Source organism: Ornithorhynchus anatinus, chromosome 14 (assembly GCF_004115215.2).
Source record: "Ornithorhynchus anatinus isolate Pmale09 chromosome 14, mOrnAna1.pri.v4, whole genome shotgun sequence".
In the NCBI taxonomy this organism is placed as follows: Eukaryota; Metazoa; Chordata; class Mammalia; order Monotremata; family Ornithorhynchidae; genus Ornithorhynchus; species Ornithorhynchus anatinus.
This window is the reverse complement of record NC_041741.1, coordinates 41,990,321-42,002,758: the sequence shown is the minus strand read 5'-3', so window position 1 is coordinate 42,002,758 and position 12,438 is coordinate 41,990,321. Positions and strand designations below refer to the sequence as shown.

General features: G+C 47.8%; 1 protein-coding gene across 2 annotated transcripts in view; it reads left to right on the top strand.

Annotated features, from left to right (window-relative positions):
• Positions 1–12,438, top strand: part of SYN3 (synapsin III) — a 337,780-nt gene that overhangs the window by 95,603 nt on the left and 229,739 nt on the right. For both annotated transcript variants that reach the window (XM_029078852.2, XM_029078855.2), the window contains 2 exons: positions 6,585–6,741; positions 11,816–11,905. In XM_029078852.2, the coding sequence (XP_028934685.1) occupies positions 6,585–6,741; positions 11,816–11,905 (247 nt within the window). The remainder of the gene's footprint in view (positions 1–6,584; positions 6,742–11,815; positions 11,906–12,438) is intronic.

Below are 12,438 nucleotides of genomic sequence, written 5' to 3'. Positions count from 1 at the left end.
TGAGGTAACTGAGGCACAGAGAAGTGAAGTGACTTGCCCAAGGTCACACGGCAGATGAGCGGCGGAGCTAGTATTAGAACCCGTGACCTTGTGACTCCCTGGCCCGTGCTCTAGTCGCGTCTCCACGCTGCCTTTCGAAGCGGCGTGGCCGCCCTGGGCAACTTCTGGGAGGGCCTCATGGGACGGACGGGCTGGTGGTGGAGTCAGAGGGTGACTACAGCTGCCAGTTGATACGTCCCCGGGCCAATTAGAGAGCACCTTTGAAATCCCAATCCATCACCACAATCGAACTTTTTTCAGCCTGACTGTGCTGAGGGAAACAAACAATACAACAGGGTAGCAAATCTCTCCTTTCCATTCATTCGATAGTATTTGTTGAGCGCTTACTATGTGCAGAGCACTGTACTAAGCGCTTGGAATGTACAGATCGGTAACAGGTAGAGACAGTCCCTGCCTTCGACGGGCTTACGGTCTAATCGGGGGAGACGGACAGACGAGAACAATGGCGATAAATAGAATCGAGAGAATCTCCTCGTTTGGGTCAGTGTCGTTAAGACACACGAAAAACAGTGTGGTCCAGTGGAATGAGCGTGGGCTTGGGGGACAGGAGACTTGGGTTCTAATCCTGGCTTTCCCACTTGCCTACTCTGTGTCCTTGGACTTCACTTCTCTGGGCCTCAGTTTCCGTATCTGTATACAGGGAATAAAATGTCTTGTCTCCCTTCCTCCCTCTTATACTGTGGGACGGGGACTCTGTCCAATCTGCTTTTATTGTATCTACGCCCAGCGCTTAATCCAGCGCTTCAAGCAGAGTGAGTACTTAACAAATACCAAAATCAAATCGTATCAAATTCGATGTCCAATTCAACCTGGGCCTCGGCAACTTAGCAACCAAAGGCAAAGCAAGATGCCAGTAAAGTGAGTCCAGAATGCCGGGCCAGTGGAGAAAGCAAGAAGGCTTCGAATGCATAATTGGATCCTTCTTGGAAAATGTTGGGTTTTTTTTCCATTGCATCATAAGATCTAAATCAGAATAATTGCAAACACTTTTCTACTCACATATACCATAATTCTTTAATGAGGGAACATGGAACAGTTATGAAATAGCTGTCAAGCAACAGAGAATAATGAGGCTCTTGAATTGGCTTTCAGTGTTGTCATTAGCTGAATGGTTAACTTAGTTCTTGGGTGAAACTCAGCCAAGATTGGTTCCTGATGCCCCAGGCGCTGGATATTTGAGGGAATTATTACACTTCTCAGGTGGTTAAAAGTCATTCGGCCTTTGGCCCTCTGCCTCCTACCGCCGCCCGGGGCACCGACAACGTAATGCCTGTCACATCTTTCGGCTTAATTATATATTTTTCTCGTTTTCCTCTTGGGTGCTAACAGCAGCTATGGAGAATGGCTTACCAAAGCTGAACAGCCATCTCCTAGCTGGTTTAAACCGAAGCAACCTGGAAATCCAGATGCAGCCTAAAGCCGAGGTGCAGGTGCCGTCTGAGGATCAAAAGATGCTTTTCTGCTGCCGAGGCGTGAAAAATAAACGACGTCATCTAACTGAGAAAGGGAGAGAGTCCTTCGTTGTTCCAAAATGTTGGATAAGTGCATCGTTACCTTTTCAGGAGACACCTTGACCGCACTGAGAAGGAGACATGAAGGACTTGAAGGAAGGCCCGAGACAGGGGGATAAGGTGCAAGACATATCAGTCAGCGGTTTTATTGAGTGCTTAGTATGTGCAGAGTGTTATTCTAAGCACGTGGGAGAGTATAAGAAGGTCAACAGACACAACCCCTGACCTCAAGGAGTTAAAAATGACACATGACTCCAGGGATAAGTTAGGTAAATCGTTTGAAATCCCCACAATCCCGTGGATCAAGGGGGTCCGGTCAATGCACCCCACATTCGCATAGTTCCCAAAGAACAGCCTGGGCCTCTTCCTTTCCCAGAGTGGACCCAGGCCACTCTGGGATGGCCTGAGATTTTCACCTTCTATGACCTTCCAGGCAGGGCAGAGATGGGTCAGAGCAGAAATTCCTTTATATTTTCTCCCCAACACCCTAGTTTCCCCGCTTGAACGCAAAGCAGTTCAAGTGTGGCCGAGTGGAAAAAGTATGGATCTGGGAGTCCAGGGATTGCCACTTGTCTGCCGTGTGACCTTGAGCAAATCGCTTAACTTCTCTGGTCCTCAGTTCCTTCATCAGGAAAAGGGGGATTAAGTACCTGTCCCACCCCCCTGCCACCCTCCCTCAGGCTATGAGCCCGATGCGGGGGGGGGGGGGGAAAGGGACTGCGTCTGACCTGTTCCTCTTTTATCTTCCCCACAGCTGGGAATAGAGCAGGCACTTAATTAATAATTTTAACAACAGTAGTATTTATTAAGCACTTATTGTGTCAAGCACTGTAGTAAGCACTGGGATAAATACAAAATAATCAGATCCTACGTGGAGCTCGCAGTCTAAGTAGGAGGGAGAACAGGTATTGAAACCCCATTTTGCAGTTGAGGGAACTGAAGCACAGAGAAGTGAAGTGATTTGTCGATGGTCACACAGCAGGTAAGTGACAGAGCTGGAACTAGAACCAATCCAGGGTCCTCTAATTCCCAGACCTGTGTTCTTTCCACTATTATCAGTGTCTCTATTTTTATTATTATTATCATTATTACTGTTCTGAGGGAAGAAGCTTCGTTCCTTGCATCTTCCTTCTGGAAGTTTTAGATCGCTCTTTGACTCTTCTTATCGCCTCTGGGTCGCCAGAGCTTTTGAATCTGATGCTCTCTCCTCTGCCCGCCAAGCCCAGAGATGCACTGAGCTGGAAACCATTTGGCTACTGAAGCACATAAAAAAGTAACTCCCTCTGATCGTATTCTAATAGAGCTGGCGCCGGGGGAGCCGCATGGATTCTGGTTTGTTTTTTAGTCGCTCTTTTTTGGGGGGTCTGGGCTGTGGTTCCCTGCAGGGAAAGGGCTAAAACGAAAGGAGTCCAGTGAGTTGGGTTCGGCTGCTTAGGGAACCCCAAGCCCTTCCATTCCCTCAAGTTGTTAGACAGTGTAGGTCTGGTTTCTACTTTCTAGGTGGTGCTCCCCTTTAGAGAAGAAAAAATGTTATTTATAAAAAAAAAAAAAATGGGTCAGCTTTCAGTCTGTCCTCCATGGTGGGCTTCCTTCAGGAATCCAATTTTCTTGTTGCCAAAAAAACCTTTGCTATTCCATCTGTTGCACCATTACTGTCCTACATTGCGACAATGAATTCTGACCATAACAAGTGGGGTTTTTAAAAAAATTTCCAAGAAGAATTCCTAGAGGTTAGCGTGGCCCACAAGAATCTCTCCTTTTCGGTGCCTATCCCATTGTTTCTGAGACTGTCTGTCCATGGCTAAACGCGGCTGGTGTGTTTCCGTGCAGACGGGAGGTTGCTGTAGATGTGTCCTCTGGTTCCCAGAGAGTGGTGACTTCTTTAGGGATAAAGCTGGTTTGGGGGATGAGGTGGTGGCCAGGGAATCACAGGATATCAGGAGTTTGGTCTGAGGACCAGTCAATCCCATCCATGGGCCTTAAAATACTGCCAACACTTCAACAACACGTGGTCCAAGATGGTCTCTGGACTGTACCTCGATCCAGTCTATCTAGAGAAGCAGCGTGGGTCAGTGGAAAGAGCACGAGCTTGGGGGTCGGAGGTCATGGGTTCGAATCCCGGACCTGCCACTTGTCAGCTGTGTGACTGTGGGCAAGTCACTTAACTTCTCTATGCCTCAGTTACCTCATCTGGCAAATGGGGATTAAGACTGTGAGCCTCACGTGGGACAACCTGATCACCCTGTATCTACCCCAGCGCTTAGAGCAGTGCTCTGCACTTAGTAAGCGCTTAACAAATACCAACATTATTATCTCGCCCCCAACCTCTCTCCCTCGTCCTGCCTCTGGCCTGGAACGCCCTCCCTCCTCCTATCCGTTGGACAGTTACTCTCTCCAACTGCAAAGCCTTATTGAAGGCACAATTCTTCCAAGAAGCCTTCCCTGTCTAAGCCCTTCTTTCCTCTTCCCCCTCAAGACTGTGTGCTTGCTGTGGGCAGGGAACGTGTCTATTATCATCTTGTACTCTCCCAAGTGCTTAGTACAGTGCTCTGCACAAGTAAGCGCTCGATAAATACGATTAATTGACTGACTGACTGTAAGCTCCTCGTGGGCAGGGAACATGTCTACCAACTCTGTTGTATTTTCATAATAATAATAATAATAATGTTGGTATTTGTTGAGCACTCACTATGTGCAGAGCACTGTTCTAAGCGCTGGGGTAGATACGGGGTCATCAGGTGGTCCCACGTGAGGCTCACAGTCAATCCCCGTTTTCCAGATGAGGTAACTGAGGCACAGAGAAGTGAAGTGACTTGCCCACGGTCACACAGCCGACAAGTGGCAGAGCAGAGCTTTCAGTCCCCGAAGCGCCTAGTACAGTACACTGCACACAGTAAGCATCCGATAAATGTAATCTGATCTGGTGGCATAAGGAGTTAGGAACCTCACAGTTCTAATTCATTCAATCATATTTACTGATCGCTTACTGTGTGCAGAGGACTGGGAAGCAGCCTGGCTCAGTGGAAAGAGCCTGGGCTTCAGAGTCAGAGGTCATGAGTTCGACTCCCAGCTCTGCCACTTGTCAGCTGTGTGACCGTGGGCAAGTCACTTCACTTCCCTGTGCCTCAGTTCCCTCATCTGGAAAATGGGGATTAACTGTGAGCCTCACGTGGGACCACCTGATGACCCTGTATCTCCCCCAGCGCTTAGAACAGTGCTCTGCACAGAGTAAGCGCTTAACGAATACCAACGTTATTATTATTACTAAGCACTTGGGAGAGTACAATATAACAATAAACAGAAAGATACATTGCCTGCCCACAACGAGCTTACAGTCTGTAAATAAGTGAAGTACAGATATGTACAAAAGTGCTGTGGAGGTGGGAGGAGGGATGAATAAAGGGAGTTGTAACCCTGGCTTGGGCCCCAGTCTAATGTTCGACCTACAGCAAGTCAAATAATAATAATTATGGTACTTGTTAAACACTTACTTTGTGCCAAACACTGTTCTAAATACTGGGCTATATACAAGTTGATCAGGTAGGACACAGACACTGTCCCACATGGGGCTCACAGTCTAAGTAGGAGGGAGTAGGATTCAATCCCCATTTAAAAGATGAGGTAACCGAGGCACAGAGAAGTGAAGTGACTTGCCCAACGTCACCCAGCAGACCAGTGGCGGAATCGGGATTAGAACCCAGGTCCCAGGGCCTTATTTGTATCTGTGAAATATAAGAGGAGGAGGAGAAGAGACAAGAGAATAGAGGAGGGATATATTTCTTTTGCAAGAACCAATTCTCTTCTACAGTTGGTTAAACCGCATCGATCTTGTCCTTTAAGAGCCTCCTTCTCCATTTAAATTTAGTGAGTAACCATGGGGGCTATAAAGGGGCTTCATCCGTTCGTCTCCAGGAAATTGGTGACCTGTGGACCAATGTTCTTGGGCAGCAGCAAAATGATCGGCTTCCTGAAAACAAATTTACACCCGCTTCTCCAGCAATGTGAGCATCGTGTTCTCACAAACCCCGGTTTTACGGAAGAGTTGCTCTGTAGCAACTGGCCTCCCTTCCCAACGCCGGACACGTGCACGCAACCATTTCTTGGGCCAGGGCTCCCTGATTCCCTCGCAAGGATCAGGCCAGAAAGCATATGGAAAACACGTGTTATCGCAGAAGTGAGGGCGTATGCGTTCACGTAGACGGGGACGCCGACTCTGAATGGTGAATGTGGGGTGGAGTTAGGGTGAGACGTTGAGGTGAAACGGCGAAGGAGCAAGACTCCGAGGGGGACAGAGAGGGAAAGAGAGGTAGGGTGGCAGAAGGAGGCAGATAAGAGGGGAAGACCCGGGAAACTATAAGAGAGGGAAGGGAGAAGAAGGGAAGGGCATTCACTTGCCGGATGCAAGAGGTGGACTCAGTATCTCTGGATCTGTTTCTGGCTCCCAAGGGGAGAGCGAGCCTACCCTACCTAAAAGACAGTTTAATGAAAATAAAGGCTTTGAGCCCACAGTGTCAACTGTGTCAACAGAGAAGCAGCTTGGCTCAGTGGAAAGAGCCCGGGCTTGCGAGTCAGGGGTCATGGGTTCGAATCCCAGCTCCGCCACTCGTCGGCTGTGTGACTGTGGATAAGTCAGTTCGCTTCTCGGTGCTTCGGTTACCTTAATCTGAGCGTGAGCCTCACGTGGGACAACCTGATTACCCTGGGTCTTCCCCACCGCTTAGAACAGTGCTCTGCACATAGTAACCGCGTAACAAATACCAACATTAAACCCCGTGAGGAGATGGTCCCCCACCCTATAGAATTGCATGTGTGTATATATGTATACATTTTAAATTGCTTCTCGATGATTTATACTGTGTGATTTTCACTGAGGCAACACTTCTGAGAGGAAAATGCCTGACTCACAACTCTACCTTTATGAAATAATCATGGAAGGCCACACTCCTCACCTGAAAATTCACCTCTGACTATTTGGGATGATTAAAAATATTTCCCCTGCTTATCTCATTTCAGATCCTTCAAGCCCGACTTTGTCCTGGTCAGACAACATGCCTACAGCATGACTCTTGGGGAAGACTTCCGCAGCCTGATCATCGGCCTCCAGTATGGCGGCCTGCCCAGTGTGAACTCTCTGTACTCCATCTACAACTTCTGCAGCAAACCCTGGGTGGTAGGTAGTAGTTTCTGTTTGACATCTGTGGCTCCTTGGTTGTGCCTGCCCAGTCCCCAAATATCTGTGACCCCGTCGACCCACCCCAGCCAGTGAGGCCAAGGTTTAAATGAATTTTGAGGAAAACGCCGGTATCCTGCCCTGACGTTTGGTGGTCTGACTTGACTAAAGCATTTCTGTGATTCTTTCCAACCATGCTTAGCCAGTTCACTTCCTTGGATGGAGCCTAGGCGGTTATATGACTTCCCAAATACCCCTAGGAACCAGTGGCAGATGATTCTTTTTCCCAAAAGGAAATCCTCAAAGATGATACTTCAGGGCACGGGTCTTCCTCACAACTTTGATTTGAATGCATCTAAACGAGGTGCAGAATCATAGCTGATCCCCACTCCTTACCCCCTGCTCCGTTATCCCCCAGAATGAAACCCCTTTACTCATGCATTAACAATGCTAATGTTAATAATGATAATTGCAATATTTGTTAAGTGCTTACTAGGTGCCAGGCACTGTTCTAAGCCCTGGGGTAGATATAAGATAATCAGGTTGGACACTGTCCAATAGTAACATATTAAGTTTCATTCTAGATATAGAAATGGGAAGCTTCTTTCATTGAGTGAGGTATTCCCTTTAGGAGAAAGGCATCTGTAGCCTACGCAGCCAAGGGGGAAGAGAATGAGCCTCTCTTTATGAGGCTCATGTCTAGGCTCCTAATAATAAGAATAATTGTGGAATTTCTTAAATGCTCACTGAACTAACTACCGGGTAAGAGGCAAGATAATCAAGCCAGACGTAGTCCCCGCCCCACATATGGCTCACAATACAAGAGAAAGGGAAAACAGGTATTTAATCCCTCCTGAACAGATGAGGAAACTGAGGCACAGAGAAATTAAGTGACTTGGCCAAGGTCACACAACAGGCAAGTGACAAATCTGGGGTTAGAAGCCCGGTGCCTTGACTCACAGGGACCTGGATTTTAACCCTGGCTCAGTCACTTGTCTGCTGTGTGACCTCTGGCGAGTCACTTCTCTGGGCCTGTAAAATGGGGATTAAGGCTGTGAGAAGCATGCGAGACACGGATTGTGTCCAACCTGATTACTTCGAATCTACCAGAGCGCTTAGAACAGTGACTGGCCCATAGGAAGGGCATAATAAATACCCTAAAAATGTGTTTAAATAGTTGAAAACTAGACCCTCCACCCAGGAAAATTTTCCTTAGCACGCCTTGTTCCAGAATTCCCAATAAGCGTGGTACAGCCCATAACTTTATCCATTAACAATCAGCTCAGGTTCACATTATATGATTCCTAGGGCCACTCGGGGCATGGTTCACCATTAAAACAGATGCTGGGAAAGAGAGATTCCAGAGCTCCCAAAGCCTCTCTGGAAGACCTGGCTGGGATTGCTGGGTTTTGCACATCTTTAGCATGTGGCTGCCTGGAGAAGAGGGACATGCTGTCCAGCTGCCTTCAAGGAATATTTGGTTATTTGTCCTCTGTATGGCTCAATTGTTTTATTCTGCTCTTGGCTAAGGGCTTACTATATGCCAGACACTGTACTAAGCGCTGGGGAAAATATAAGCTAATCAGGTTGGACACAGTCCACGTCCCACATGGGACTCACAGGCTTAATCCCCATTTTACAGATGAGGTAACTGCGGTACGGAGAAGTCAAGTGGCTTGTCCAAGGTCACACAGCAGACAAGAGGGGGAGGTGGGAATAGAACCTAGGTCTTTCTAACTCCCAGGACGGGTTCTATCCACTAGGCCGTGCTGCTTTTTGCCAGGGTCCGCCCCTCTGCCAGCCAGCTCCCCTCCTCTCTAGGGAACCAGATCAATACAGGAAGAAACCTTGATTTCATTCTTTCCAACCTTTTTCTGTATCGGCAAACTGTGTCTGGCCTGAAAATACCCTTCCCTTCGTCACGTAGTTTAAATGTTTTTTAATTTAGTGGAAGCGGCGTGATCTAATTGAAAGAGCCCAGGCCTGGGAATCAGAGACCTGGGTTCCACTGCCACTTGCAGACTATGTTGCCCCTGGCAAGCCACTTAACCTCTCTGTGCCTCAATTTCCTCAACTATAAAAGAGGATTCATTAATTGTCTCCCTCCTACTTAGACTGTGAACTTGGTGTGAGCCATGGTCTTGGTATGAGCCAATCATCTTGCTTCTTCCCCAGCGCCCAGTATGGGGCTTGGCACACAGTAAATGCTTAGCAAATACCACAATTATCTTTATCATTAAGGCCCCTGGGCCTGCATGCTCAAGCCTGAAAGCATCTGACCTGGAAAGAAGACCAGGAAAACGGAAGCTGCAAAAACGTTGAAAGGTTCACCCGGGTTCGAGAGAGAACTGAAGCGAGAGTGAAGTGCCCGTTCTCAGGATGACTTGTTAATCTCATCGCTTACCTGAGGCACTTCCAGCTCCCCGAGCTCATTCATTCATTCGTTCGATCGTATTTATTGAGCGCTTACTGTGTGCAGAGCACTGTACTAAGCTCTTGGGAAGTTATAATTCAGCAACAGATCACAGTAAAATTCCAGAATAGGTCAGTTGTCCATTAGAGGCAATGCCCTGACCTCGACCAAAGGCGGTAGTTTTGAGGGTTGTTAATAATAATAACAATAATAACATTATTTGTTAAGTACTTACTATGTGCAAGGCACTGTACTAAGTGCTGGAGTAAATACAAGGAAAACGGGTTGGACACAGCCCCTGTCCCACATGGGGCTCACAGCCTTAATCACCATTTTACAGATGAGGTAACTGAGGCACAGGGAAGTAAAGTGACTTGCCCAAGGTCACACAGCAGACGAGAGGAAGAGCCGGAATTAGAAACCAAGACCTTCTGACTCCCAGGCCCGTGCTCTATCCACCAGGCCATGCTGCTTGTCAATAATGTTGGAATTTGTTAAGCGCTTACTAGGTGCCGAGCACTGTTCTAAGCGCCGGGGTAGACACAGGGGAATCGGGTTGTCCCACGTGGGGCTCACAGTCTTCATCCCCATTTTACAGATGAGGGAACTGAGGCACAGAGAAGCGACGTGACTCGCTCACAGTCACACAGCTGACAAGTGGCAGAGACAGGATTCGAACCCATGACCTCTGACTCCAAAGCCCGTGCTCTTTCCACTGAGCCACGCTGCTTCTCGCTCTCTACTAATGGGCCTTACTGAGACCGCATTGACTGTCCGTCAGATGTGGATCAGACTGCTATGCAGAAAATCTTTTTTCCACAAGAACTAAATCCGTCTTGAAAATAGACACATGCTTGAAGTAAATACCGGTTTGTGCCGGACAAGTAGTACACAGATTCCCATTTCTTATTTTTTTCATTTTAATCCTCTGGGGTTAGGGTGGGCTAGTGAAAAGGAAGAAAGTTTGTATTTAATAATCACGGCATCTATTAAGTGTTTTGTGTCAAGCACTGTTTTAAAGCCTGGAGTAGGTCACAGGCCCTGTTCCACATAGGACTCAAAGTCTATGTTCACATAGGATTCAAAGTCTAGAAGCAGCGCGGCTCAGTGGGAAGAGCCCGGGCTTGGGAGTCAGAGGTCACGGGTTCGAATCCCGCATCTGCCACTCGTCAGCTGTGTGGCTGTGGGCGAGTCACGACACTTCTCTGGGCCTCAGTTACCTCATCTGTCAAACGGGGATTGAAGACTGTGAGCCCCATGTGGGACAACCTGATGACCCTGTATCTGCCCCAGCGCTTAGAACAGTGCTCTGCACGTAGTAAGCGCTTAACAAATACCAACATTATTATTATTATGTTGGAGGGAGAACGGGTATCGAATCCCCATTTTATAGATGAGGAAACTGAGGCACAAAGAAGCGAAGTGACTTGCCCCAAGTCACCCAGCAGGGAAGTTGGCAGAGCCAGGATTAGAACCCAGGTCATGGACCAAGCTGCAGGTACCTGTCCACAGAGTTGGCCAAATACCATTTTGTTCCTTCAGTAACCTTAAGCTTACTTCGAAGCCAACGGTAAGAGAACTGAAGAAATCCAACCGGCAGGGTTTCTACCGGGAGAATATAGAGGGTCAACAGGTAATCAGGGAACCGTAAATAGAGAAGGAGACGAGGGAACTCTCGGGTGTTGAAGCAAATATTTCCCGTTCAGATTTCACCAGGAGTCCTTTCTGGGATCCACCAGCGTCAGTCAGTTACAGGTTCTTTTTTGAGACCTATCACTCGATCGATGCTATTTACTGAGCACTTAAGCGTGCAGAGCATTGTACTAAGCACTTGGGATAGTACAATAAAAAAGTCGGTAGACACGTTCCCCGCCCACGATGAGCTTACAGTCTAGAGACAGTCTTATAGTGTAGAGAGCTTGCAGACTAGAGTTTACTGTCTAGAATGCTAATCGAGATGGCTTAATTAAGATTTGTCTCTCAGATCAGTTCAGTGCTGTCATTTTCCTCCCTTCTTTTCTTCTCTGTCATTCTGTTCTCCCATGAACACTCCCTTCCTCTTCCCCTACTCCTCTGAGAGTCCTTTCCTCCCTCCGTTTACGAGTCTCCACTTGTCCTTTTCTTTCCTTCTCATTGGTAGTCTACCTCTCTGCCATATCTTTCTTCCAACCTCGCCCTTCTCAGATACTGCTCCTTATTTTTCAGAAATGTAATGCGGGAAGGGATGAATGAATGGGAAATGGGATCGATGACGGTAGCACACTGTTATGCTGTTACGGTAGAAGCGGCGGGGCTCAGTGGAGAGAGCATGGGCTTTGGAGTCAGAGATCATGGGTTCGAATCCCGGCTCTGCCACTTGTGAGTTGTGTGACTTTGGGCAAGTCACTTCTCTGGGCTTCAGTCACCTCGGCTGTAAAATGGGGATTAAGACTGTGAGCCCCACGGGGGACAACCTGATTCCCGTGTGTCTACCCCAGCGCTTAGAACAGCGCTCTGCACATAGGAAGCGCTTAACAAATACCGACATTATTATTAACATTATTATGCTGGAGGGGAGAGAGTGACTTGGGAGAATCCATGGTCATCCAAGGGTCAGGGAGATCACCTCAAATGGGTGGCGGGGCGAACAATTAGTAAGCCTTCTCTCTTCTGCTCTTTCAGTTCTCCCAACTCATTAAGATCTTCAATTCGCTGGGTCCAGAGAAGTTTCCTCTTGTGGAGCAGACGTTTTTCCCCAACCATAAACAGATGGTGAGTACTCTTGGTGCTTTTTAATCACGCTTTGGAAGGGGAGCCTGGGGAGCCTGGAGGACTCCGGGAGTGCCGTAAATTTGCCTGATGTTGCGGCAGTGTTGATATCGTTACCATTTTAAGGGACCTTTGGAAGGGCGGAGGGCATTATCGGGGAAGAAAAAGAAAACAATATAAGCTGGGAAATAATAGCTGTGGGAAAAGTCTCTGCACCGATCTTCCGTGAAGCCAGTTCTCTCAGGAAAACTCTGGTTAAGGTACCATGTAGCAGGTCAGATGTCATGATGTATGGAGGAAATGGTAAATTTTGGAAAGCAATTCATTGGGGGTAAGGGGATTCTCAGCAAGACGGGACGGCTCCAGAGACTCCTAACTCCGCTTGAAGCGTAAGGTGGCTGGCGATTTTTCCGGCCAAGAGGGATCACTGTACGATCGCTAAGAAGCTTCTTTTGGCAAAGTAAACGTGAGTCTCCAGGGACCTCCCATGTTTGTATTAAGCAGAAGGAGAGAAATAGAAGAACTTAAGTGAGGCA